The 25,488-nt window shown below is 39.8% G+C and overlaps 1 protein-coding gene across 3 annotated transcripts in view; it reads left to right on the top strand.

Annotated features, from left to right (window-relative positions):
• Positions 1-24,764, top strand: part of RFC1 (replication factor C subunit 1) — an 80,427-nt gene extending 55,663 nt beyond the window's left edge. Inside the window, exons 13-25 of one of the 3 annotated variants that reach the window (XM_030881066.3) lie at positions 970-1,369; positions 2,951-3,063; positions 4,764-4,878; positions 6,381-6,472; positions 6,682-6,819; positions 15,031-15,126; positions 15,249-15,347; positions 16,542-16,696; positions 16,796-16,913; positions 19,281-19,426; positions 20,754-20,967; positions 22,056-22,247; positions 23,269-24,764. In XM_030881066.3, coding sequence (XP_030736926.1) covers positions 970-1,369; positions 2,951-3,063; positions 4,764-4,878; positions 6,381-6,472; positions 6,682-6,819; positions 15,031-15,126; positions 15,249-15,347; positions 16,542-16,696; positions 16,796-16,913; positions 19,281-19,426; positions 20,754-20,967; positions 22,056-22,247; positions 23,269-23,346 — 1,956 coding nt within the window. In that variant the 3' untranslated portion in view covers positions 23,347-24,764. The remainder of the gene's footprint in view (positions 1-969; positions 1,370-2,950; positions 3,064-4,763; positions 4,879-6,380; positions 6,473-6,681; positions 6,820-15,030; positions 15,127-15,248; positions 15,348-16,541; positions 16,697-16,795; positions 16,914-19,280; positions 19,427-20,753; positions 20,968-22,055; positions 22,248-23,268) is intronic. The other 2 variants (XM_030881061.3, XM_030881062.3) reach the window with 2 other exon arrangements.
• The last annotated feature ends 724 nt before the right edge of the window (positions 24,765-25,488 follow it).

Genomic DNA, 25,488 nt, shown 5'->3' with positions numbered 1-25,488 from the left:
AAGACTGTGCAGCTGTCACCACTGTCTATTCCAGAACATTTTCATCACTCCCCACAGAAACGCTACACCCATTAGCAGTCACTCTTCATTCCCACCCCTGGCAGCCACTACTCTACTTTCTGTCTATGGATTTGCCTGTTCTGGAAATTTTCTATAAAGGGAAACATGTAATATGTGGTCTTTTTTCCTGGCTTTTTTCACTTAGCATCGTGTTTTCAAGGTTCAGCTATGTTGAAGTATAAATCAGTGCTTCACTCCTTTTTATTGGTGATTAGTATTCCATTGTGTGGGTATACCACATTTTGTTTATTTGTTCATCTTTTGATGGCCATTTTGGGTCGTTTCCATTCTTTTGGCTATAATAATATAATTATTTGTATGTATAAAATATAATAATGCTGCTATGAACATTTGTGTATGAGTTTTTGTGGAGGAATTAAATATTAACTAGTCAGAAAACAAATTCTTAATCCTTTACCTTTTTTTATTTTTTATTTTTTGCGGTACGCGGGCCTCTCACTGTTGTGGCCTCTCCCGTTGCGGAGCACAGGCTCCGGACGCGCAGGCTCAGCGGCCATGGCTCGTGGGCCCAGCCACTCTGCAGCATGTGGGATCTTCCCGGACCGGGGCACGAACCCGTGTCCCCTGCATCGACAGGCGGACTCTTAACCACTGTGCCACCAGGGAAGCCCCTTTACGTTTTTTTAAACTGATTTTATAATACTTATTACTTTCAAAAAACTAATATATTCTCATTTTTAAAATTGTATTTGGGTGCTTTTCGGTGTGCTGTTAATTTTTTTAAGGTTTGGAAGGTGGGGATTTCCACAAATAGCAGGGTCCATTGTGAAAAGACAGACCCAGGTTGGGTAGCTCATTTGGATATCTTAGATTGCCCTCTAGAGTACATTTAGAAGGATAGAAATTCTCTATATCTCATCAGGTTTCTTTTTTCCTCCAATTTTTAAGATGAAGAAAGAAAAATCCAAATTGGAAAGAACACCCCAAAAAAATGACCAAGGAAAAAGAAAAATTAGTCCAACTAAGAAGGAATCAGAATCTAAAAAGTGCAGACTGACTCCCAAAAAGCAAAGCTCTATAAAGTCAATAAAAAAGGAAACAAGTATGTTTCAGAGAGGCCTGGACTTCAAGGAGCAGGTGGCTGAGGAAACAAATGGTGACAGCTGGGCTAGGAATTTGGCTGACGACAGCAGTGAAAACAAAGTGGAGAATTTGCTCTGGGTGGATAAATATAAGCCATCCTCGCTCAAGACCATAATTGGACAGCAAGGTGACCAGAGCTGTGCCAACAAACTCCTACGCTGGCTCCAAAACTGGCACAAGAGTCCATCCGAAGATAAGAAACACGGTGATTTTACAGCTTCATTCATTTTTCTGTGTGTCTGTCACCATGTCATTGCTCAGTGACACATGTGTTAGGAAGTGTAGTAGTTGGTTCATTGATCTCTCAGCAAGCATTTATTGAGAGCCTGCTCTGAGCCTGGGTGCTGTGCTAGACCCCGGGAATGCTATTGTGAACAAAACACAGTCCCCTTTAAGGCACTCCCGGTCAGTGAGGGAGACGTAGGTAAACCAGTAATTAAAATGTATTGTTCTAAGTACTGTTACAGGGTTAAGTATAGGGTCCTCAGGGGGTGGAAGTGTGTGGTCAGGGATTCCCATCCCTAGAGGAAGAGATATCTAAGCTAAGACTTGGAAACTAAGAAGGAGTTAGCGAAGTGAAGGGAGGGGAGTGTCGGGTGGGAGAGCATACATGTACCAAGGTCCGAGACATGTGAGAGCAAGACCCCTGAGAGGGCCAGAGAGACTTGGGAGGAAAGGTGCAAATAAAAAGCTGAGGCACGCTTACCGAGTAGGCAGCCTGAGAATCCCAGTAGCATGTTTGCTTTTGGTAGGCACGGAAAATGAACAGTTGCAATATATATTTAATGTCCAAAGTGTTTATTATTGGAACTGAAGTTTCCAATCACAAATGTTAGTAGTGTTGTCTTGAGCTCCAGCCACAGCCCTGGGCGATACTGTGTGAGAAATAAGAAGGAAAAATTTAGTGAGCATCATAGTGAATTCCCAAAGCAATGACCGGGTTATTAATGTCTAGGTGGTCACTAGACATTGGCCAACAATGCCAGTTTATTTTATTTATAACAGATAATATAATTGTAATAATACAGGGTTAAACTTAAGCTGACCCCTTTTCTCTTTCCAACACCAAATAAAAGGTGGTATAAGTGCTTTGTGTACCTAGAGAAGACTTTTTAAGGCTTCGGGTGAACTATAGTCCGTTTTCCCGTGCCTGAAGTAGGTTTAACCATCTCTCTCTCAGTCCTGGTATGTGAATTGAGAACCCATTATGTGCCAGGTCCCCATGTGATAAGGGGAGGAGTTGAGCTGGGCAGGATAGTTGCAGATACAGCATTTTCAGTTCATTATTTTTGTGATCATGTAGGTGACTGTGCTTGTTAGTATTTACTGAGACATGCCAGGCTCTGTGCTCAGCATGTCCATCCTCACAGCATGCCCACTAGACGCATTACTATTGTTACCCTCATTTTACAAAGGAGGAAACAGACACAGAGGGGTTAAGTCACTTCTGAAGTTCTCCCAGCTGCTGGTGAGCGGTAGAGTTAGGATCAGAGCCCAGGTAGTGTGCTCCATGACCTGTGCTTTTGTAGGAAAGGAAACTTATAAGATTATTGTTTCAGATCAGGGTTTTAAAGTTTTCGTGTTTTATTTTGAGTGGAGGTGAGATAGGGAGTAGAATTTCACTAAATGCTCTGGAAACTGTTGTTTATACTTTGTAAAAAATATTCTGCAAATTTCGAACTAAACTGGAGGTGCTTCTGATGCTAACTTTACGCAGTTATTCCTGCCATTCCTGCATTTCTGTTAGGTAGTAGAGGTTAACATTCTGGAACTTCTTTCTTCCTAGCAGGAAAGTTTGGTAAATTTGCTGGCAAAGATGATGGCTCCAGTTTTAAAGCTGCATTGCTCTCAGGCCCTCCCGGTGTTGGCAAAACAACCACAGCTTCTCTGGTTTGTCAGGTGGGTATTCTGTCCTTACTTTTCTAAAATCAAACCTCTAGAATTTGCTTTGGTTCTGGGCGTATTTGTCATTTTCATCCTTTTTTAAATATTGGTAATTATAATAATAGGTGATATTCACTTGTGTGCCAGACAGTGTGCAAATAAGCCCTTGGGTGTATAATCTTATAGATAATATGTCTTGCAGACTCTTATAGATACAGATATCTTATATACCCTTGTAGGAAGAATGCTGTGTACTCAATATAGGTACTGTTGCCATCCTCATGTGACAAACGAAACAGGCTTATAGAGGAGGGTGGTGGCACAGTGTGAACCCAGGTAGTCTAACTCTTCACTGCTATGGGATCCTGCCTTTGCTCTTGTTGTCTCTACAGCTGCCATATCTCTGGACAATGAGAGGACGAGGCACTAGAGCCAAGCAGGGCTCATGTATCAGGATGCTATGAAACGATACATGAAATAGTATCAGCATAATAAAATGAGAGGTTTTAAACTTACTTTAAATTTATTGCTGGATTGGGACTTCCCTGGTGGCGCAGTGGTTAAGATGCCATGCTCCCAATGCATGGGGCCTGGGTTTGATCCCTGGTCAGGTAAATAGATCCCACATACATGCTGCAACTAAAGAGTTCACATGCCGCCAACTAAGGAGCCTGCGTGCCGCAACTAAAACCCGATCCAACCCAATAAATAAATATATATATATATTTTAAAAATTTATTGCTGGGGCTTCCCTGGTGGCACAGTGGTTGGGAGTCTGCTTGCCGATGCAGGGGATGTGGGTTCGTGCCCCGGTCTGGGAAGATCCCACATGCCGCGGAGCGGCTGGGCTCGTGAGCCATGGCCGCTGAGCCTGCGCGTCCAGAGCCTGTGCTCTGCAACGGGAGAGGCCAGAACAGTGAGAGGCCTGTGTACCGCAAAAAAAAAAAAAAAATTATTGCTGGATTTCCCAACCCTCTGTTGGATAGGTTGGTGGTTTCATTTAGTCTTTGTTGTATGGACCAGACCATAAATTTTTAGTTGGTGTAATAACTATATATTTTCTACTCTATTATTTAACATTTAAAAAAACAAAAATTTTTTCCCTAGTCTTTACAATTGTGAAGATGGCTCTTTTTTCCCTTTATTATTATCATTACTTTTTTTGGGAATTGAATTATGGTCTTTCATAATGCCTTATGATCAACATAATGATCAATTTTGGGAAATAAGTCCAAATTACTTTTCACAATTTGACAGGAAGATTGTGTATCGGGATAGTTTGACAAAGAATGATTTAACTGTATAGTTTATCTTGAAGAGTCAATAATTACTTTTTGTTATCCTAATAAAGATTAATTCTAGATCTACTATTGAAATTTTAGGATGGTTATATTTAATTCTTTTGGGGACTTTAAGAAGCAAACTTCTTAAAATTGCTTGTGTTCAAATATACTCTTCCAGATTAGTGCTATGTGAGCTAAGGTTTTAAGACCAAACTTGTGTGTGTTTACATGTGTGTGGTATGTTATGTATATGATATTTTTAAAAAATCTCTTAGTAATGTGAGGCATATTATATAGTTTATCTTATTGTCTGTTAGTATCCTACTTTATCTTTTCACCCATGGTTACTCTTTCTTTCTTAATTGCCTTGTTTTTGGGGGGTGAGTTATTAATTTGCATTGTGATAGTAATGGTGTCCAATATTTTGATTAGGAATTGGGATATAGCTACGTGGAACTGAATGCAAGTGACACTCGGAGTAAGAACAGTTTGAAGGAGATTGTTGCTGAATCGCTGAATAATACCAGCATCAAAGGCTTTTATTCAAGTACGTGGATTTTTAAACTGGTTTTTTTTGGTGGAGGGGAGAGGTTATGTAAGAAAAACAGGTTAATTTCAATGTTCAGTAACCAGTATTGAACATTACTATGTGCCAGGCACCCTTCTAAGTCCTAGAGCTAATGAGAGAATAAGAAAAGCCTCTGACATAATTCTGATAGGACACTCGTTAACTTTTTTTTTTTTTTTGCGGTACGCGGGCCTCTCACTGCTGTGGCCTCTCCCGTTGCGGAGCACAGGCTCCAGACGCGCAGGCTCAGCGGCCATGGCTCACGGGCCCAGCCGCTCCGCGGCACGTGGGATCCTCCCGGACCGGGGCACGAACCCGTGTCCCCTGCATCGGCAGGAGGACTCCCAACCACTGCGTCACCAGGGAAGCCAGTAGTTAACTTTTTTTTTTGGTCAGGTCTTAGTGGTTTCTGAGAATGTGATAAAAATGTATATGTGGACACATTTATGCAGATTTTAGAGGATTCAAAAGTGAATCCTGTGAAGAGAGAAGGTTGATAAATAATACAGTGCGATGAGAGAAGAGATAAAGGCTGTAAGTGAAGGAATGATTCTGTTTGAGACATTGGGGAAAACTACCAGTAAAAGGTGACGTTTGTTCAGAGGACCTTGAAAAATGAGAAAGGGAATAGTTTGTGGGTGGAAGAGGTTATTTCAGGCAAAGGTGGTAGAGGAGGAGAAAGGACATAGTGTGAAAGTGCCACTGTGTTTCAGGTTGTAGCTAGTGGCCTGGCATGGCCAGAGTTTATGTGGAAAATAAGATACCCAAATTACAGACTATACTGCATATTTAGAATCTATGGTATATTGCATGGTCACCTGAACGGTAGAAGATGATAAAAAGAATTTGCTCAGGAAATGTCACTCTTATACATGATTGGGGGGAGTATAAATCAGTACAGCTCTGGAGAGCAATCTGACAGTATTGCTCAAAGTTAAATTATACATACCCTTTAACCCAGAAAATCCAGTTTCTGGAAATTAGCAACCGTTATACTTGTATATATGCAAAATGACAGATATATAGGGGTATTCATTGCACACGATTCATAATAGCAAAAGATTGGAGGCATTTCATATTTTATCAGTGGAAAGTGGTTAATTATGATGTATGTGTAAAATGGAATATTTAAATAGCCTTTAATAAATAAGGTGTTGTGTATGTGCAGATAAGGAACAGATCACAAAAACATATTAAATGATAAAACCAAGGTGTATATTTTTATGTACACATGTTTTTAATATGTATAGAATGTCTCTTAAGGGATATACGTACAGGAGACTGTTCCCATTGTTTGCCTGTAGAAACTGCATATCCTAGGAGACAAAGGTGGGAAAGAATTTCTTTTCACTGCTTACTCTAGTGCCTCTTGAATTTCACGCCATGGACATGTGTTACATAGATACATTTTTAAAGCAGCCGTGTTTGAACAATTGTGATTTTGTTTGTGTCCCGTCCCATTGCTTCTCAACGTGGGGCAGGTGGAGCAGCCCATTCAGTAGGCACAAAACATGCTCTCATCATGGATGAAGTAGATGGCATGGCCGGCAATGAGGACAGGGGAGGAATTCAGGTAATGAAATCACCGTAGTTTTGAAGTTTCACTGTTGATTTTTATTTTTTAAAAAAAATATATATTTAAAGAACTAATTATCATGCTGTGATATTTACGGCAATTCAGGCATGTTGCTGAGGAGGTTTTAAAACCTAAAATACATACGTTGTGTGGTATTCTGTTGTTCTTTTATAAATTGTTTTTAATGTTGCAAATTTTCCTTTCAGGAATTAATTGGCCTGATAAAACATACAAAAATTCCCATTATTTGTATGTGCAATGATAGAAATCATCCCAAGATTCGATCTTTGGTTCATTACTGTTTTGATCTTCGTTTTCAAAGACCTCGGGTTGAACAAATTAAGGTATGATAATTGGAATATTTTTCTCCATCACACTGTCCTATATATTTTTGGGTCAATTTTTTTTTTTTTTCATTTCTAAATCTTGACAATATATTGTGTTGTCTAGGGTATGGGAAAGGGTATTTTCATATGTTAATGACAGATGTATAAATGCATACAATTTGGGGAGGAACTATAGCTATTACAGTTTTAACATAAACGTAACTTTTGAACCAGTGCTTTAAGTTCTGAGCTTTATCACAGCATATACACAGAGAAAATATGATTTCTTTTTTGTTTGTTTTTTTATACTGCAGGTTCTTATTAGTCATCAATTTTATATACATGAGTGTATACATGTCAATTCCAATCGCCCAAATCAGCACACCACCATCCCCACCCCACTGTGGTTTTCCCCCCTTGGTATCCATACGTTTGTCCTCTACATCTGTGTCTCAACTTCTGCCCTGCAAACTGGTTCATCTGTACCATTTTTCTAGGTTCCACATATGTGCGTTAATATACAATATTTGTTTTTCTCTTTCTGACTTACTTCACTTTGTATGACAGTCTCTAGATCCATCCACGTCTCAACAAATGACTCAGTTTCATTCCTTTTTAGGGCTGAGTAATACTCCATTGTACATACGTACCACAGCTTGTTTATCCATTCGTCTGTCGATGGGCATTTAGGTTGCTTCCATGACCTGGCTATTGTAAATAGTGCTGCAGTGAACATTGGGGTGCATGTGTCTTTATGAATTATGGTTTTCTCTGGGTATATGCCCAGTAGTGGGATTGCTGGATCATATGGTAATTCTATTTTTAGTTTTTTAGGAACCTCCATACTGTTCTCCATAGTGGCTGTATCAATTTACATTCCCACCAACAGTGCAAGAGGGTTCCCTTTTCTGCACACCCTCTCCGGCATTTGTTCTTTGTAGATTTTCTGATGATGCCCATTCTAACTGTTGTGAGGTAATACCTCATTGTAGTTTTGATTTGCATTTCTCTAATAATTAGTGATGTTGAGCAGCTTTTCATGTGCTTCTTGGCCATCTGTATGTCTTCTTTGGAGAAATGTCTTTTTAGGTCTTCTGCCCATTTTTGGATTGGGTTGTTTGTTTCTTTAATATTGAGCTGCATGAGCTGTTTATATATTTTGGAGATTAATCCTTTGTCTGTTGATTCATTTGCAAATATTTTCTCCCATTCTGAGGGTTGTCTCTTCGTCTTGTTTATGGTTTCCTTTGCTGTGCAAACGCTTTTAAGTTTCATTAGGTCCCATTTGTTTATTTTTGTTTTTATTTCCATTACTCTAGGAGGTGGATCAAAAAAGATCTTGCTGTGATTTATGTTAGAGAGTGTTCTTCCTATGTTTTCCTCTAAAAGTTTTATAGTGTCTGGTCTTACATTTAGGTCTCGAATCCATTTTGAGTTTATTTTTGTGTATGGTGTTAGAGAGTGTTCTAATTTCATTCTTTTACATGTAGCTGTCCAGTTTTCCCAGCACCACTTATTGAAGAGACTGTCTTTTTTCCATTGTATATCTTTGCCTCCTTTGTCATAGATTAGTTGACCATAGGTGCGTGGGTTTATCTCTGGGCTTTCTATCTTGTTCCATTGATCTGTGTTTCTGTTTTTGTGCCAGTGCCATATTGTTGTGATTACTGTAGCTTTGTAGTATAGTCTGAAGTCAGGGAGTCTGATCCCTCCAGCTCCGTTTTTTTCTCTCAAGACTGCTTTGGCTATTTGGGGTCTTTTGTTTCTCTATACAAATTTTAAGATGATTTGTTCTAGTTCCGTAAAAAATGCCCTTGGTAATTTGATAGGGATTGCATTGAATCTGTAGATTGCTTTGGGTAGTATAGTCATTTTCACAATATTGATTCTTCCAATCCAAGAACATGGTATATCTTTCCATCTGTTGGTATCATCTTTAATTTCTTTCATCAGTGTCTTATAGTTTTCTGCATACAGGTCTTTTGTCTCCCTAGGTAGGTTTATTCCTAGGTATTTTATTCTTTTTGTTGCAGTGGTAAATGGGAGTGTTTCCATAATTTCTCTTTCAGATTTTTCATCATTAGTGTATAGGAATGCAAGAGATTTCTGTGCATTAATTTTGTATCCTGCAGCTTTACCAAATTCATTGATTAGCTCTAGTAATTTTCTGGTGGCATTTTTAGGATTCTCTATGTATAGTATCATGTCATCTGCAAACAGTGACAGTTTTACTACTTCTTTTCCAATGTGTATTCCTTTTTTTTCTTTTTCTTTTCTGATTGCCGTGGCTAGGACTTCCAAAACTATGTTGAATAGTAGTGGTGAGAGTGGACATCCTTGTCTCATTCCTGATCTTAGAGGAAATGCTTTCAGTTTTTCACCATTGAGAATAATGTTTGCTGTGGGTTTGTTGTATATGGCCTTTATTATGTTGAGGTAGGTTCCCTCTATGCCCACTTTCTGGAGAGTTTTTATCATAAATGGGTGTTGAATTTTGTCAAAAGCTTTTTCTGCATCTATTGAGATGATCATATGGTTTTTATTCTCCAGTTGGTTAATATGGTGTATCACACTGATTGATTTGTGTATATTGAAGAATGCTTGCATCCCTGGGATAAATCCCACTTGATCATGGTGTATGATCCTTTTAATGTGTTGTTGTATTCTGTTTGCTAGTATTTTGTTGAGCATTTTTGCATCTATATTCACTAGTGATATTGGTCTGTAATTTTCTTTTTTTGTAGTATCTTTGTCTGGTTTTGTTATCAGGGTGATGGTGGCCTCATAGAATGAGTTTGGGAGTGTTCCTTCATCTGCAGTTTTTTGGAAGAGTTTAAGAAGGATGGGTGTTAGCTCTTCTCTAAATGTTTGATAGAATTCACCTGTGAAGCCATCTGGTCCTGGACTTCTGTTTGTCGGAAGATTTTTAATCACAGTTTCAATTTCATTACTTGTGATTGGTCTGTTCATATTTTCTATTTCTTCCTGGTTCCGTCTCAAAAGGCTGTGCTTTTCTAAGAATTTGTCCATTTCTTCCAGGTTGTCCATTTTATTGGTATATAGTTGCTTGTTAAATGTTTCTTGCATTTTGTCTATTCTATTTCCAAGATTTTGGATCATCTTTACTATCATTATTCTGAATTCTTTTTCAGGTAGACTGCCTATTTCCTCTTCATTTGTTAGGTCTGGTGGGTTTTTATCTTGCTCCTTCATCTGCTGTGTGTTTTTCTGTCTTTTCATTTTGCTTATCTTACTGTGTTTGGGGTCTCCTTTTTGCAGACTGAAGGTTTGTAGTTCCTGTTGTTTTTGGTGTCTGTCCCCAGTGGCTAAGGTTGGTTCAGTGGGTTGTGTAGGCTTCCTGGTGGAGGGGACTAGTGCCTGTGTTCTGGTGGATGAGGCTGGATCTTGTCTTTCTGGTGGGCAGGTCCACGTCTGGTGGTGTGTTTTGGGGTGTCTGTGGACTTATTATGATTTTAGGCAGCCTCTCTGCTAATGGGTGGGGTTGTGTTCCTGTCTTGCTAGTTGTTTGGCATAGGGTGTCCAGCATTGTAGCTTGCTGGTCATTGAGTGAAGCTGGGTGCTGGTGTTGAGATGGAGATCTCTGGGAGATTTTTGCCGTTTGATATTATGTGGAGCTGGGAGGTCTCTTGTGGACCAGTGTCCTGAAGTTGGCTCTCCCACCTCAGAGGCACAGCACTGACTCCTGGCTGCAGCACCAAGAGCCTTTCATCAACACGGCCTAGAATAAAAGGGAGGAAAAGTAGAAAGAAAGATACAAAAACAAAGAGAGAAAGAAAGAAAGGAAAAGAAAGAAAGAAAGAGAAAGAAAGAAGGAAAGAAAGGGAGGGAGGGTGGAAGGAAGGAAGCAAAAAAAAAAGAAAGAAAGAAGGTAAGGTAAAATAAAATAAGGTAAGATAAAATATAATAAAGTTATTAAAAAAATAATTATTAAGAAAAAAATTAAAAAAAAAAACTGGATGGATAGAACCGTAGGACAAATGGTGGAAGCAAAGCTATACAGACAAAAATCTCACACAGAAGCATACACATACACACTCACAAAAAGAGGAAAAGGGGAAAAATTAATAAATCTTGCTCTCAAAGTCAGCCTTCTCAATTTGGGATGATTCGTTGTCTAAAGGAGGGAAGGAAGGAAAGAAAGAAGATAAAGTAAAATAAAATAAAGTTATTAAAATAAAAAATATTAAGAAAAAAAACAACAACAAAACCTGGACGGATAGAACCCTAGGACAAATGATGGAAGCAAAGCTAGACGGACAAAATCTCACACAGAGCATACACATACACACTCACAAAAAGAAGAAAAGGGGAAAAAATCATAAACCTTGCCCTCAAAGTCCACCTCCTCAATTTGGGATGATTCGTTTTCTATTCATGTATTCCACAGATGCAGGGTACATCAAGTTGATTGTGGAGCTTTAATCCGCTGCTCCTGAGGCTGCTGGGAGAGATTTCCCTTTCTCTTCTTTGTTCTCACAGCTCCCAGGGGCTCAGCTTTGGATTTGGCCCTGCCTCTGCGTGTAGGTCGCTGGAGGGCGTCTGTTCTTTGCTCAGACAGGACTGGGTTAAAGAGCAGCTGCTTCGGGGGCTCTGGCTCACTCAGTCCGGGGGGAGGGAGGGGTGCGGATGTGGGGCACGACTGCGTCAGCAGAGGCCAGCAGGACGTTGCACCAGCCTGAGGCGCGCCCTGCGTTCTCCCGGGGAAGTTGTGCCTGGATCCCGGGACCCTGGCAGTGGTGGGCTGCACAGGCTCCCTGGAAGGGAGGTGTGGAGAGTGACCTGTGCTCGCACACAGGCTTCTTGGTGGCGGCAGTAGCAGCCTTAGCGTCTCATGCCCATCTCTGGGGTCCGCGCTGTTAGCCGCGGCTCACGCCCTTCTCTGGAGCTCCTTTAAGCAGCGCTCAGCGCTCTTAATCCCCTCTCCTTGCGCACCAGGAAACACAGAGGGAAGAAAAAGTCTCTTGCCTCTTCGGCAGGTCCAGCCTTTTCCCTGGACTCCCTCCCGGCTAGCCGTGGTGCACTAACCTCCTGCAGGCTGTGTTCACGCCGCCAGCCCCAGTCCTCTCTCTGCGCTCCGACCGAAGCCGGAGCCTCAGCTCCCAGCCCCGCCTGCCCCGGCGGGTGAGCAGACAAGCCTCTCGAGCTGGTGAGTGCCGGTCGGCACCGATCCTCTGTGCGGGAATCTCCCCGCTTTGCCCTCCGCACCCCTGTGGCTGTGCTCTCCTCCGTGGCTCCGAAGCTCCCCCCCTCTGCCACCTGCAGTCTCCGCCCGCGAAGGGGCTTCCTAGTGTGTGGTAACCTTTTCTCCTTCACAGCTCCCTCCCACTGGTGCAGGTCCCGTCCCTATTCTTTTGTCTCTGTTTATTCTTTTTTCTTTTGCCCTACCCAGGTACGTGGGGAGTTTCTTGCCTTTTGGGAGGTCTGAGGTCTTCTGCCAGCGTTCAGTAGGTGTTCTGTAGGCGTTGTTCCACGTGTAGATGTATTTCTGGTGTATCTGTGGGGAGGAAGGTGATCTGTGCGTCTTACTCTTCCGCCGTCTTCCCCTCGTCCATTTCTAATTTTGTTGATTTGAGTCCTCTCCCTCTTTTTCTTGATGAGTCTGGCTAATGGTTTATCAATTTTGTTTATCTTCTCAAAGAACCAGCTTTTAGTTTTATTGATCTTTGCTATTGTTTTCCTTGTTACTGTTTCATTTATTTCTGCTCTGATCTTTATGATTTCTTTCCTTCTGGTAACTTTGGGTTTCGTTTGTTCTTCTTTCTCTAGTTCCTTGAGGTGTAAGGTTAGATTGTTTATTTGAGATTTTTCTTGTTTCTTGAGGTAGGCTTGTATGGTTATAAACTTCCCTCTTAAAACTGCTTTTGCTGCATCCCATAGGTTTTGGATCGTCGTGTTTTCATTGTCATTTGTCTGTTGGTATTTTTTGATTTCCTCTTTGTTTTCTTCAGTGATCTCTTGGTTATTAATCTCATAGCGTTATGGTCAGAAAAGATGCTTGATATGATTTCAATTTTCTTAAATTTACTGAGGCTTGATTTGTGACCCAAGATGTCAGCTAGCCTGGAGAATGTTCCATGCATGAGAAGAAAGTGTAGTCTTCTGTTTTTGGATGGAATGTCCTATAAATATCAATTAAATCTATCTGGTCTATTGTGTCTTTTAAAGCTTCTGTTTCCTTATTTATTTTCATTTTGGATGATCTGTCCATTGGTGTAAGTGAGGTGTTAAAGTCCCCCAGTATTATTGTGTTACTGTCAATTTCCTCTTTTATAGCTCTTAGCAGTTGCCTTATGTATTGACGTGCTCCTATGTTGGTTGCTTATATATTTATAATTTTTATATCTTCTTCTTGGATTGATCCCTTGATCATTATGTAGTGTCCTTATTTGTTTCTTGTCATGTTCTTTATTTTACAGTCTATGTTATCTGATTATGAGTATTGCTACTCCAGCTTTCTTTTGATTTTCATTTGCATGGACTATCTTTTTCCATCCCCTCACTTTCAGTCTGAATGTGTCCCTAGGTCTGAAGTGGGTCTCTTGTAGACAGCATGTATATGGGTCTTGTTTTTGTATCCATTCAGCGAGCATGTGTCTTTTGGTTGGAGCATTTAATCCATTCACGTTTAAGGTAATTATCAACATGTATGTTCCTATTACCATTTTCTTAATTGTTTTGGGTTTGTCTTTGTAGGTCCTTTTCTTCTCTTGTGTTTCCCACTTAGAGAAGTTCCTTTAGCATTTGTTGCAGAGCTGGTTTGGTGGTGCTGAATTCTCTTAGCTTTTGCTTGTCTGTAAAGCTTTTGATTTCTCCATCTGAATGAGATCCTTGCTGGGTAGAGTAATCTTGGTTGTAGTTTCTTCCCTTTTATCACTTTAAGGATATCATGCCACTCCCTTCTGGCTTGTAGAGTTTCTGCTGAGAAATCAGCTGTTAACCTTATGGGAGTTCCCTTGTATGTTATTTGTCGTTTTCCCCTCGCTGCTTTCAATAATTTTTCTTTGTCTTTAATTTTTGCCAGTTTGATTACTATGTGTCTTGGCATGTTTTTCTTTGGGTTTATCCCGTATGGTATTTGCTGTGCTTCCTGGACTTGGGTGGCTATTTCCTTTTCCATGTTAGGGAAGTTTTCTACTATAATCTCTTCAAATATTTTCTCTGGTCCTTTCTGTCTCTCTTCTCCTTCTGGGACCCATATAATGCGAATGTTGTTGCATTTAATGTCCCAGGGGTCTCTTAGGCTGTCTTCATTTCTTTTCATTCTTTTGTCTTTATTTTGTTGCACAGCAGTTAATTCCACCATTCTGTCTTCCAGGTCACTTATCCGTTCTTCTGCCTCAGTTATTCTGCTATTGATTCCTTCTAGTGTAGGTTTTTGTTTTTTTGCGGTACGCGGGCCTCTCACTGTTGTGGCCTTTCCCATTGCGGAGCACAGGCTCCAGACGCGCAGGCTCAGTGGCCATGGCTTACGGGCCCAGCCGCTCCGCGGCATGTGGGATCTTCCCAGACTGGGGCACGAACCCGCGTCTCCTGCGTCGGCAGGTGGACTCTCAACCAGTGCGCCACCAGGGAAGCCCTCTAGTGTAGTTTTCATTTCAGTTACTGTATTGTTCACCTCTGTTTGTTTGTTCTTTAATTCTTCTAGATCTTTGCTAAACATTTCTTGCATCTTCTCGATCTTTGCCTCTGTTCTTTTCCCAGGGTCCTGGATCATCTTAACTATCATTATTCTGAATTCTTTTTCTGGAAGGTTGCCTATGTCCACTTCATTTAGTTGTTTTTCTGGGGTTTTATCTTGTTCCTTCATTTGGTATATAGCCCTCTGCCTTTTCATCTTGTCTATCTTTCTGTGAGTGAAAATATGATTTCTGGGATATATGAGGTTTGGGAAAGGTAATATCCAAGATCCACAACGGCTCTTCAGTTCCACAATTTTACAAGCTCCTAGAAGATTGGAAGTGTCAGCAGAACCTCATCATAAAGCGGAAATCTTTTCAGATGAAAGCTTTGTAGAAAAATGCCCCATAAGATCTCCAGTCTTCAAAGCCTGGAGACTGAAACTTATAATATCCTTTGGGAAAGTGTCATTTTATTTTTTCCGTGTTTTCTGGGTCAGTTTTTAAAAGTACCTGATAAATATTTTTTAAAAATCTGATTATATGAATTAAAAAAAATGAGTGAAGATTCATTCCCCTTTGTCAATTTCAGGGTGCTATGATGTCTATTGCATTTAAAGAGGGTTTAAAGATCCCCCCTCCAGCTATGAATGAAATAATTTTGGGAGCCAATCAAGATATCAGACAGGTAAATGAGATATATATTGTATAACATTGATGATGATTTTGAATGGATGCCTTCAGTGTTTTGGGGATGGGGAGTGGCAGTATTTTCCTGTCTTAACAGTGTCTTACTTGTGATTCTTTCAGGTTTTACACAATCTGAGTATGTGGTGTGCACGAAGTAAAGCACTAACCTATGACCAGGCTAAGGCTGATTCTCTTAGAGCCAAAAAGGATATCAAATTGGTAAAATAAATTTCCACTTCTTAAGTGCCAAAGCACTTCTTTTCCTGTTAGTATTAATTTAATTGAAATAGTTATTATAGTTCCTTGAGCCACCTGTGGAACCTATGGATATTTATAGTAAGAGATATAGACAGCTGCTAAAAGTGTTTCTAATTCAAATGAATTTTTCCTTACTGGACTGTCAATGTAATTGTAAATTTTGAGAAAGGGAAGTTTTATGCCTCAGTAGTTATGAAATGGCCTTTCTAGAGTCCCTTATATATGGATTTCATGTTTTGAATGGTTTTGGAACTGTTCAGAATAATCTTGTTTCAGTTGGCTTATAGTTTAAATGACCTCTCTGAAACTACAGGTCTGTATCAATTGTCTCTGTGTTGTTTCACCTAGTCACCAGTCAGAATTTATTATTACAGTTAGAGCAATGACTAAACAGTATTTTTCCCCTCCCTTCCTCTTTTTAAAAAATCAGTAAACATTTTCAGAGCCATTTTAGGTTCACAGCAAAATCGAGATTGCCTGCATGTCCCCCTGTATAATGTCCCCCACTGTCAACACCCACCACCAGAGCGGCACATTTGTTACAATTGATGACCTACGCTGACACACCATTATCACCCACAGTCCATAGTTTAACATCAGGGTTTGCTCTTGGTGGTGTACATTCTGTGGGTTTTGATAAATATGTAGTGGCCTTTATCCACCATTGTAGTATCATACAGAATACTTTCACTGCCCCAAAAATGCTCTTTGCTTTGCCTGTTCATCCCTCCCTTCCCCCAGCCCCTGGTAACCACTAATCTTTTTACTGTCTCCATAGTTTCACCTTTTTCAGAATGTCATATAGTTGGAGTCGTATAGTATGTCATCTTTTCAGATTGACTTCTTTCACTTAGTAATATACGTTTAAGGTTTCCCCATATCTTTTCATGGCTTTGTAAGTCATTTCTTTTTATGTGGATATGTTTTCAGTTCACTTGGGTAAATACCAAGGAGCGGAGTTGCTGGATGGTATGTTAAGAATATATTTAGTTTTGTAAGAAACTACCGATCTGTCTTCCAAAGTGACTGTACCATCTTGCACTCCTACCAGCAGTGAAAGAGAGTTTCTGTTTATCCACATCTTAGCTAGCATTTGGTGTTGTCAGTGTTTTGGTTATTGGTCATTCTACTAGGTATGTCCCTCTCTCTTTTTAGGGCCCATTTGACGTTGCCCGGAAAGTGTTTGTAACTGGAGAGGAGACTGCTCATATGTCACTTGTGGACAAATTAGATCTCTTTTTTCATGATTATTCAATAGCACCCCTCTTTGTCCAGGAGAACTACATACATGTGAAGCCTGTAGCCGCAGGGTGAGTGTTCAGAGCTAATGAGGGGTAGGGCCAGATACCTGGGAGGGAGGGGTGTGGAGTGTGGACAGTGGTGTAATTCGGACTGGTTTATTCCTGCAGGGGTGACATGAAAAAGCACTTGATGCTTTTAAGCAGAGCAGCAGACAGCATATCTGATGGTGACCTAGTGGACCGTCAGATCCGGAATAAGCAAAACTGGAGTCTTCTGCCCACACAGGTAAGCATAGGGCTTTCCTTAAAGCGCAGACCCTGCTTTAGTTAGAACAAAATAGCTTTTAGCTCCTGTAATTATTTGAAATACCAGATAAACATTACGTCTCTTAATGGCAAAAAATATAATCTGTTATAGATTAAAGTACCTTGTGGTCACTATTATCTATTTCTTAATCTACTCTTATTTTTCAATGTTTTTAATGTAAATGGACACATGGAACTAGGAATGTCAGATTTTGGTCATAACTAAGATGTAAGTCAGAAGTTTCATTTGCTCTCTTTTACCTTAAGAATCCATTTCTTTTTTGTCATTCTTGGCTCTCTCAGATTGTTACTAAGTAGCTCATCCCTGAAGAAATGCAACCAGGGCAGGTTCACAGCCATTTTTCGGATATATGAATTTGATTTTCTTTATTCTTCCTTGATACAGAGGCAGCTTTGTATTGGGTACTTTATTTAGGTTGGTATCTTTTACTCAAAACAGAGTTTTGCAAACTTTCATAATTAAGACTGGTTATTTATTCTTGAGTTTTGCATATTTATGTAATATTGACCTAACAAGCAAGGGGCTTCTGGAGGTCTACTCTTCTTTTAAAGATTCCTTTCTGTTATGTTTTAAAAGTGTTCATTTTTTTTTTTGTACCTAATAATTATACCTATGAGAATTTATCCTGAAGAAATAATGTTAAACACAGGAACAGCTTAATGTGCAAAACTACTTCCTAAAGCAGGGGTCCCCAACCTTTTTGGCACCAGGGACCAGTTTCATGGAAGACAGTTTTTCCACGGATGGTAGCGGGGGGATGGTTTTGGGATGATTCAAGCACATTACATTTATTGTGCACTTTATTTCTATTATTGTTACATTGTAAAATATAATGGAATAATTATACAACTCACCATAATGCAGAATCAGTGGGAGCCCTGAGCTTGTTTTCCTGCAACTAGACAGTCCCATCTGGGGGTGATGGGACCGCCTCAGCTCCACCTCAGATCATCAGGCATTAGATTCTCATAAGGAGCGCGTAACCTAGATCCCTCACGTGCACAGTTCACAGTAGGGTTCACGCTCCTATGAGCCACCACTGATCTGACAGGAGGTGGAGCTCAGGCAGTAATGCGAGCGATGGGGAGTGGCTGTAAATACAGATGAAGCTTCGCTCGCTTGCCCGCCGCTCACCTCCTGCTGTGCAGCCCGGTTCCTACCGATACCGGTGTGTGGCTCGGGGATTGGGGACCCCTGCCCTAAAGCATTAATTTTGATAGCAAGAAATGGGAGAAAATCTCCATGTTCAGCAATAGGAGTCTGATTAATTATGGTAGATCCTCTTGATGGAACATTATGCAGCCTTTAAAATTACTTGTAAAGATGATCTAATATAAAAAATACTTATGAGAGAATATTATTAGAACAAAGCAGGACACAAGATCTATGTATAATTCCAACCTTTAAAAAACATCTAATATAAAAAATACTTATGAGAGAATATTATTAGAACAAAGCAGGACACAAGATCTATGTATAATTCCAACCTATGTATAATTCCAACCTGGGACTTCTTTGGTGGAGCAGTGGTTAAGAATCCTCCTGCCAATGCAGGGGACACGGGTTCGAGCCCTGGTCTGGGAAGATACCACATGCCACGGAGCACCTAAGCCTGTTCACCACAACTACTGAGCCTGTGCTCTAGAGCCCATGAGCCACAATTACTGAGCCTGCATGCCACAACTACTGAAGCCTGCACACCTAGAGCCCATGCTCCACAACAAGAGAAGCTGCCGCAATGAGAAGCCCGTGCACTGCAGAGTAGCCCACACTTACCGCAACTAGAGAAAGCCCACAACGAAGACCTAACACAGCCAGAAATAAATAAATTTATATATAAAAAAAGGTAAAAACCCTGGATATAGATGATATCCAAGGATACCTTTAAAAAAAACTTTTCTCAAGTGTCAGTTTACTTAATTCTCTAATTATTAGATTTTCCATGCTTTGATCCACCTGGTTTATTGATATCTTATGTTGAAGACAATCATATTCCTCTTAAACAGTTTTTTTGTATAACACTGGCATTGTGAGGTAACTGGTGTATGTTGAGATCAGTTGGCTGAGGAGTCTGTGTTGGCTAGATGATCTGTGAGGGCCATAACATGTTTTGGACCAAGGCATTTACTGCAATTAATTGTTTTCTCAAGTTGAAGTTTCCCATACCAACAGATGAGGGAGAGAGGGAAGGGGCCTATCTTGGAATTAGGTACCGGGAGCAATGTTACTGCATTTTCCGGAGACTGCTTGGAAGCCAACAGCTGCTAAAGAAGCAACTTAACTCAGTACTGAATTTAACTTGTGGACTGCAATTAATTTTTTCAGGCCATTTATGCCAGTGTTCTTCCTGGAGAGTTAATGAGGGGGTACATGACCCAGTTTCCTACCTTCCCAAGTTGGTTGGGGAAGCACTCATCTATGGGCAAACACGATCGTATTGTTCAGGACCTAGCATTGCATATGAGTCTCAGGTAAGCGGGGTATTACTCTATGTGTGGCATTTTATCAGGGTAGTATATCTAGCCTTTAATAAGGATAGCATGAGTCACAAAGATTTGTGTTTTAGTTTTGATTTCATTACTAACTAGATAAGTGAACATGGATAAGTTCACGGCCCTGAGTTTTATTATCTGTAACTGGTATGACACTCGTTTTATTACTTAAAAGGATACTTTGGAGAATAAAACCAGATGGTAGATGTGCCATAATGTTAAGATAAGTTTTAAAGCTATATAAATCTGAGGTAGTGCTATTATTTATTGTTATTGTGACTGTGCCTATTATTAGTAGGCATACATAATATATTGGCCTCCAAATAAATTAATAGGAAAAAGGGAACTATTTAAATACATGAACTAGTTTTTGCCTCCTATCCTAATAGTAAACTGACCTAGTCATTTGGGACAGGGGGATACAGTTTAGCGTATTACAGAAGGTGGATACTCAGATGATTGAAAACCAATGTCCTTGGAGAAGTTTAAGGACGTTCAAAAATTCTTAATTTGGTTAAATTTTTTTACAGTTTAGAAACTTAGAAATGTGCTTGCATACAAATATTAAGTGAACTTTAGGGATTCATTTTTAACCATGAAGAACTACTTAAGCAATCTTATTTTCCTTTCTAGTCCCTGGAAAGAATATTAATATTAGTCTAACCATAACTTTTGTTTAAAACTGAACTGAGATGTTCCTTTCTTCTGTTCCTGTAGAATTCTGCTTCCTACTATGATCCCTCTTCGTAGTTTATGGTGTGGGTCATTTTTTTGCCACCCCATGTTAGTTTTCTATTGCTGCTATAGCAAATTACCAAAACTTACTGGCTTAAAACAACACAAATTTATTCCCATCTTGAGATGGGAAGATTTCCCTGGATTATCTGATGGGCCCAATGTAATCATAAGTGTTTTTACAAAAAAAAAAAAAAAAAAGGAGTGGTGGAGGTAGGCAGCAGCATCAGTCAGAGAGATGTGAAGATGTTGCGCTCCCACTGCTGGCTTTGAACATGGAGAAAGGGACCACGAGCCAAGAGATACAGGTGGCCTCTAGAAGCTTGAAAGGGCTCTTCTCCCCTGCTCTTCTCATAGCTCAAGCTGAAGGCCTGTCTTTCAGCTCCTTTCCTATTCCCTGCCCACCACTTTTTCAAGGTGATGTATCACTTTGCCCTGGGGTGTGCCTCTTTGATGTTTCCACTATATTTGTGTAGATACATTGTGTAGATACATTAACATTATTAAAAGTGGACTATGAGTTGGTGGTAGTTTGCCGTCGATTACAGTGTATCTTTTGTTTTGGTTTAAGAACTTACTCCAGCAAAAGGACTGTAAACGTGGATTATCTGTCCCATATAAGGGATGCACTTGTACAGCCCTTGACCTCACAAGGGATAGAAGGAGTACAGGATGTTGTTGCTCTTATGGACGCGTATTATTTGATGAAAGAAGACTTTGAGAATATCATGGAAATTAGCAGCTGGGGAGACAGACCTAGTCCCTTCTCCAAGCTGGATCCCAAGGTAAATTGTGTACCCCACTGGTTCTCCATCATTTTGTAATTACCGTGTTACTAGGAGTACTTCAGAGATGTTTTAGATGTTTTTAAAAGTTTAATTTCTTTTCTTAAATGCTTTTTACTTATGGTCTGTGCTTTCCAAAGATACTATTTGAGTACAATATTAAGAGTAGACTTTGGGATTTGACTTTTATAATTTATAGTTTTATCTTTGCCTTATCCTGCATGGAAAAGCAAGGTGTGAAATCTGAGGAGCAAATGTAGATGTATTCCTTACAAGGATAGGCAGATGAGCCTGGGGAAGTAAAAGTGAGGTGGTGGGAATGCATGATGAAAAGAAGTGTTTACTGGCTGAGCATTTTTAGACTTTTTCTTAGTCTGCCTAATCTGTGTTTTAGTGTATTTATTACAGTTGGACAATCTATTATGTAATGATGTATCCCCTACTTTATATAGTGACCATGAAAAAAGTAAAGTGACGTAACATGAGTTTGTGGTATCTAATATGTCACCCTTGTGCTTGTTTACTTGGTGCTGTTCTAGAAGACATGTTCTCTGTGGCTTGTCTTCTCTAGAATTTTGACCTGACTACGAGTATGACTATAGGTAAATTCTCACAAGAGACATTCGTTGTTAGAATTTGTGGACTAATTCTACAGTTAGGTTTAGAAGCTTGAGGTTAAGCTCTTCAAGTTACTATTTTATGGTAATTAAAGGACAACTTGTACTTTATTGTAAGCCTTTTTTGATTTATTGGTTCACTGACTAACTTTGCTTGTCACTTTGTAGAACTGCAGAGAACACTGAATAGAAAAAAATTGATGACTTAAAGTGACTTTTAAAAACCTGCCTAATGTTCCCAAATACTGATTCTTATTTTTTGAGTCATGGCTCTATTAAGAATGTCATGAAAAATATGGAACTTCTCCATAGGAAAATGCATATAGATATACTTACATGTACATGCATACATATTTTACAAACAATTTCAAGGGGCTCCTAGGGTCTCTCAGAGCCTCTAGGCCTACAGAGTTTAAAGGGGTTGTTTGGCAGTTAGAGTTTTAAAAACCTCCCTCTATTCCTTTTGTGTAGGTGAAAGCAGCCTTCACAAGAGCTTACAATAAGGAAGTCCACCTTATTCCGTATTCACTCCAGGCAGTAAAGACACACAGACACAGCACAGGCCCAGCGCTGGATGCTGAATACAATGAAGAGTTAAATGAAGATGACTCTCAATCTGATGAGAAAGACCAGGACACTTTGGAAACTGATGCTATGATCAAGGTAGTATTTTCATCTGCAAATAGGAGAAGCTATGATACTCCCTCAAAATAGCTTATCTTGTGTATAACTTGCCTTTTGAAATTATTCAGAGCCTGTTTAGCAAGTAACAGAGGAAGCTGAAAATACTTTCTGTTTTGTTCATCACAGTTCCGAGGGTGAAGAAGGTGTAGATTTCATTTTTATAAACAGTCAACTTCTTATAACAGTGGAAGAGCCAAGACAGCAAAAAAATAGGCCATCATATTGATGGTCATATGCTGTGTTGGAAAAAGGACTATTTTTTTTAATTTGCCATTGGTGTGTGCTTTACCCACAGACATATTTTCATAGCATAATCAAGAAAAGCATTTTTAATGAAACCATTTCTCCTTTCTGTTATTTATTTTTTGCTATAGCTCTTGAACTGCCCATAGAAGTTTCCCAGAGCAAAACATCCTCATCTTTTGCTAGGAAAGATTAAAATTATTTATGGTATCAGCCCCGTTTACCATTGGCTGAGGCAAAGGAATCTAGTTTGTATCCTCTTCTGTCCTTAGTGTGTGTGTGTTTATCATTCTTGCTCCTTGATTCTGTTTTGTATGTGCAGGGGTGGGAGTAGTGGCCTTCTCCAGTGTGGCTTTCTAGTCTTGTGTAGACATAAGAAGTCTACTCCCTCCCCTGCTCAAACTGAGTGTGTTTGGATCTCTAATCTGAAACTGAAAGAAAAGGAAATTCTTCATGAAAACATTACCATGTGTGTAAATTATATCTTGCTTATTTTGTCTTTCCTAAATATATCGGTGTTCTGGGGAACATATCCTAGTTCTAGAGTCTAAATAGCTTTTCAGTAGTTCAAAGCTACAGCTAGCCAGTTGTTATTAGTAAGCTCATCGAGGGTAGCTGTAGTTCAAGATCTAGGTGTTTGCAACCTTTCTTCTTATTAAGTTGCAGGTAAAGATTTGCTTTCTTGTAGAGATGAACTTATTTCATTTACTCATAAACACAGCTACTAACTATTTCGTGCATCTTTCCCTCCCAACAGAAAAAGACAAAATCTTCAAAGACTTCAAAATCAGAAAAAGAGTCCAGAAAAGGAAAAGGAAAAAGTTCAAAGAAATAAAACCATTTTTCACTGCTGACCGCTACTTTTTACTCAACCTGCTGACCAGTCTAGCTGGTCTTAGAGAATGCCTTGTTTTTCCAAAGGAACCATGTTTTAGTGTAATGGGGCAACCTCATGGTCCCATTACAAATAAATGGTGGTACAGCTAGAAGGATGTAAACAGTAGGCTGATGTACACCTCTTATAGAGGTTGATAGGACTGCTTGGGTCCTCCACTGTCCCCTGTCAATCTAATGAGATTGTACTTCAAAATGACTGTATATTCAGAATTAGAAACTACATGTGGGCTTTGGAGTCAGATTTTTAGTTAACAGTAATATGTCTGGGAACAGAGGTACTAAGGCGGCTTTTGTAGGCTTAAGAATTTATCCTAATGGCCATTATACGACCAATGCCGATTTTTAAAAAAAGAGGTAGGTAGTTATTACTATTATGTGGAGAAATTTTGTAAATAAAATACAAAACAGTCACCACCTAGAACTGGGTATTCTTTGTACATTGTCAAATACCTTGCAAAATAGAAATTAGAAATAAAAATGTTTCACATGATACATGTACAAATTCTTAAGATTGTCATCTTGTACAGTAGGATACTATGTTGGTATATTATTTCCTTATTAATTTGCAAATGATTGGATACAAAAGCTAACTATATTCCTACTGACCTGTTCTGTGAAACATAACTTTGGCAGTTGAAGAGTCAGAACTCTAATTCCCAACTTCATTACCCCATGAGTGTCAACCACACCTCTGCTGTGAATAGAATTTCGTGGAGAGGGCTCTTTGTTATTATTAGAGGGTATTGTGGCTGCAGAAAGATTGTCAGACATTCCTAGCCTTCCAGAGTTTCAACTCATTAGTTTAAAACCAGTAGGGCCTAGGCTGGGTCAAACTCTTATCCTCACTCTGGTTTGGGACTAAATGAACACTGGCTTTTGTTTACTTTGTCCCTGAGGGATTCAGTTCTGTCCTGACAGATTCCACAAACCCTACTGGAACTTTAGATTGTACCTGTAACTGCTTGTTGACGGGCCTGAGGCTGTGGAACTAGTCTGGAATTTGGGTGTCTAGCAATTTTTAAAATCTTGTTCGTAAATGCTCAAGGGTATGTGCTACTTCTGCAAGGTATGTGCTAAAAGGAATGTAAAATCAGGATTCTGTTCCCTGCCTTTAAGGAACTGATAGTCTTGTTTGGGACACCAGATGAAGTTCTTGAGACATTTAAAATGTATTTACCAGTGTGAAAAATGTCTTTCATGTAGATTAAGTTCATTATGGGAATAAAATGTTGCCTTAAGCCTTTGCCTACTAAACCACGTCCCTCTCTTTGTTAAAAGCCCTGCTTGAAACTTCTGCTTCAGTGAAGATTTTCTTTTTAATTAATTAATTAATTTTTGCTGTGTTGGGTCTTCGTTTCTGTGCAAGGGTTTTCTCTAGTTGTGGCGAGCGGCGGCCACTCTTCATCGCAGTGCGCAGGCCTCTCACTATCGCGGCCTTTCTTGTTGCGGAGCACACGTTCCAGACGCGCAGGCTCAGTAGTTGTGGCTCACGGGCCCAGATGCTCCGCGGCATATGGGATCCTCGCAGACCAGGGCTCGAACCTGTGTCCTCTGCATTAGCAGGCAGATTCTCAACCACTGCGCCACCAGGGAAGCCCAGTGAAGATTTTCTTGATTGACGACTGCCTCACCTCACCAGCGGGGTGAGCATAAATTTCTTATGCATATTTTTCCATTTCTATTGCTTTTTGATATGCAAGTCATATCTGCCTGCTTGCTCTGTGCTTTCCAGGAAAGGGACTATTATCTCCTTGCAGCCAGAACAACAGATAGTGTCCTTTACTTGTTCATTATGATTTGGAGCAACCAGTAAATCCTTATTGGAGCCACTGGATGCCACACATCATCCTTGCAGCATAAAACTGTACACTTGCTTTCTTTGCGATCCATTGAGTCTTGGCCATTTGGTAGTCTATAACAAACTACTACTTTATTACTAATACTACTTCGTCCGTCATTTTTTAAGTTTTGTCAGTGTATTATTTACAGCAACATTATTGGGCCTCTTGAAGTTATTAATAAGGAGCACATAGTTATGTGTACTAGGAGTATCTTCCTAAATAAGTTCTGGTACAATTAT

The sequence above is a fragment of the Globicephala melas genome, chromosome 5, assembly GCF_963455315.2.
Source record: "Globicephala melas chromosome 5, mGloMel1.2, whole genome shotgun sequence".
Classification (NCBI taxonomy): Eukaryota; Metazoa; Chordata; class Mammalia; order Artiodactyla; family Delphinidae; genus Globicephala; species Globicephala melas.
The sequence above is the reverse complement of the archived record's forward strand: the minus strand, read 5'-3'. Positions and strand labels throughout refer to the sequence as shown.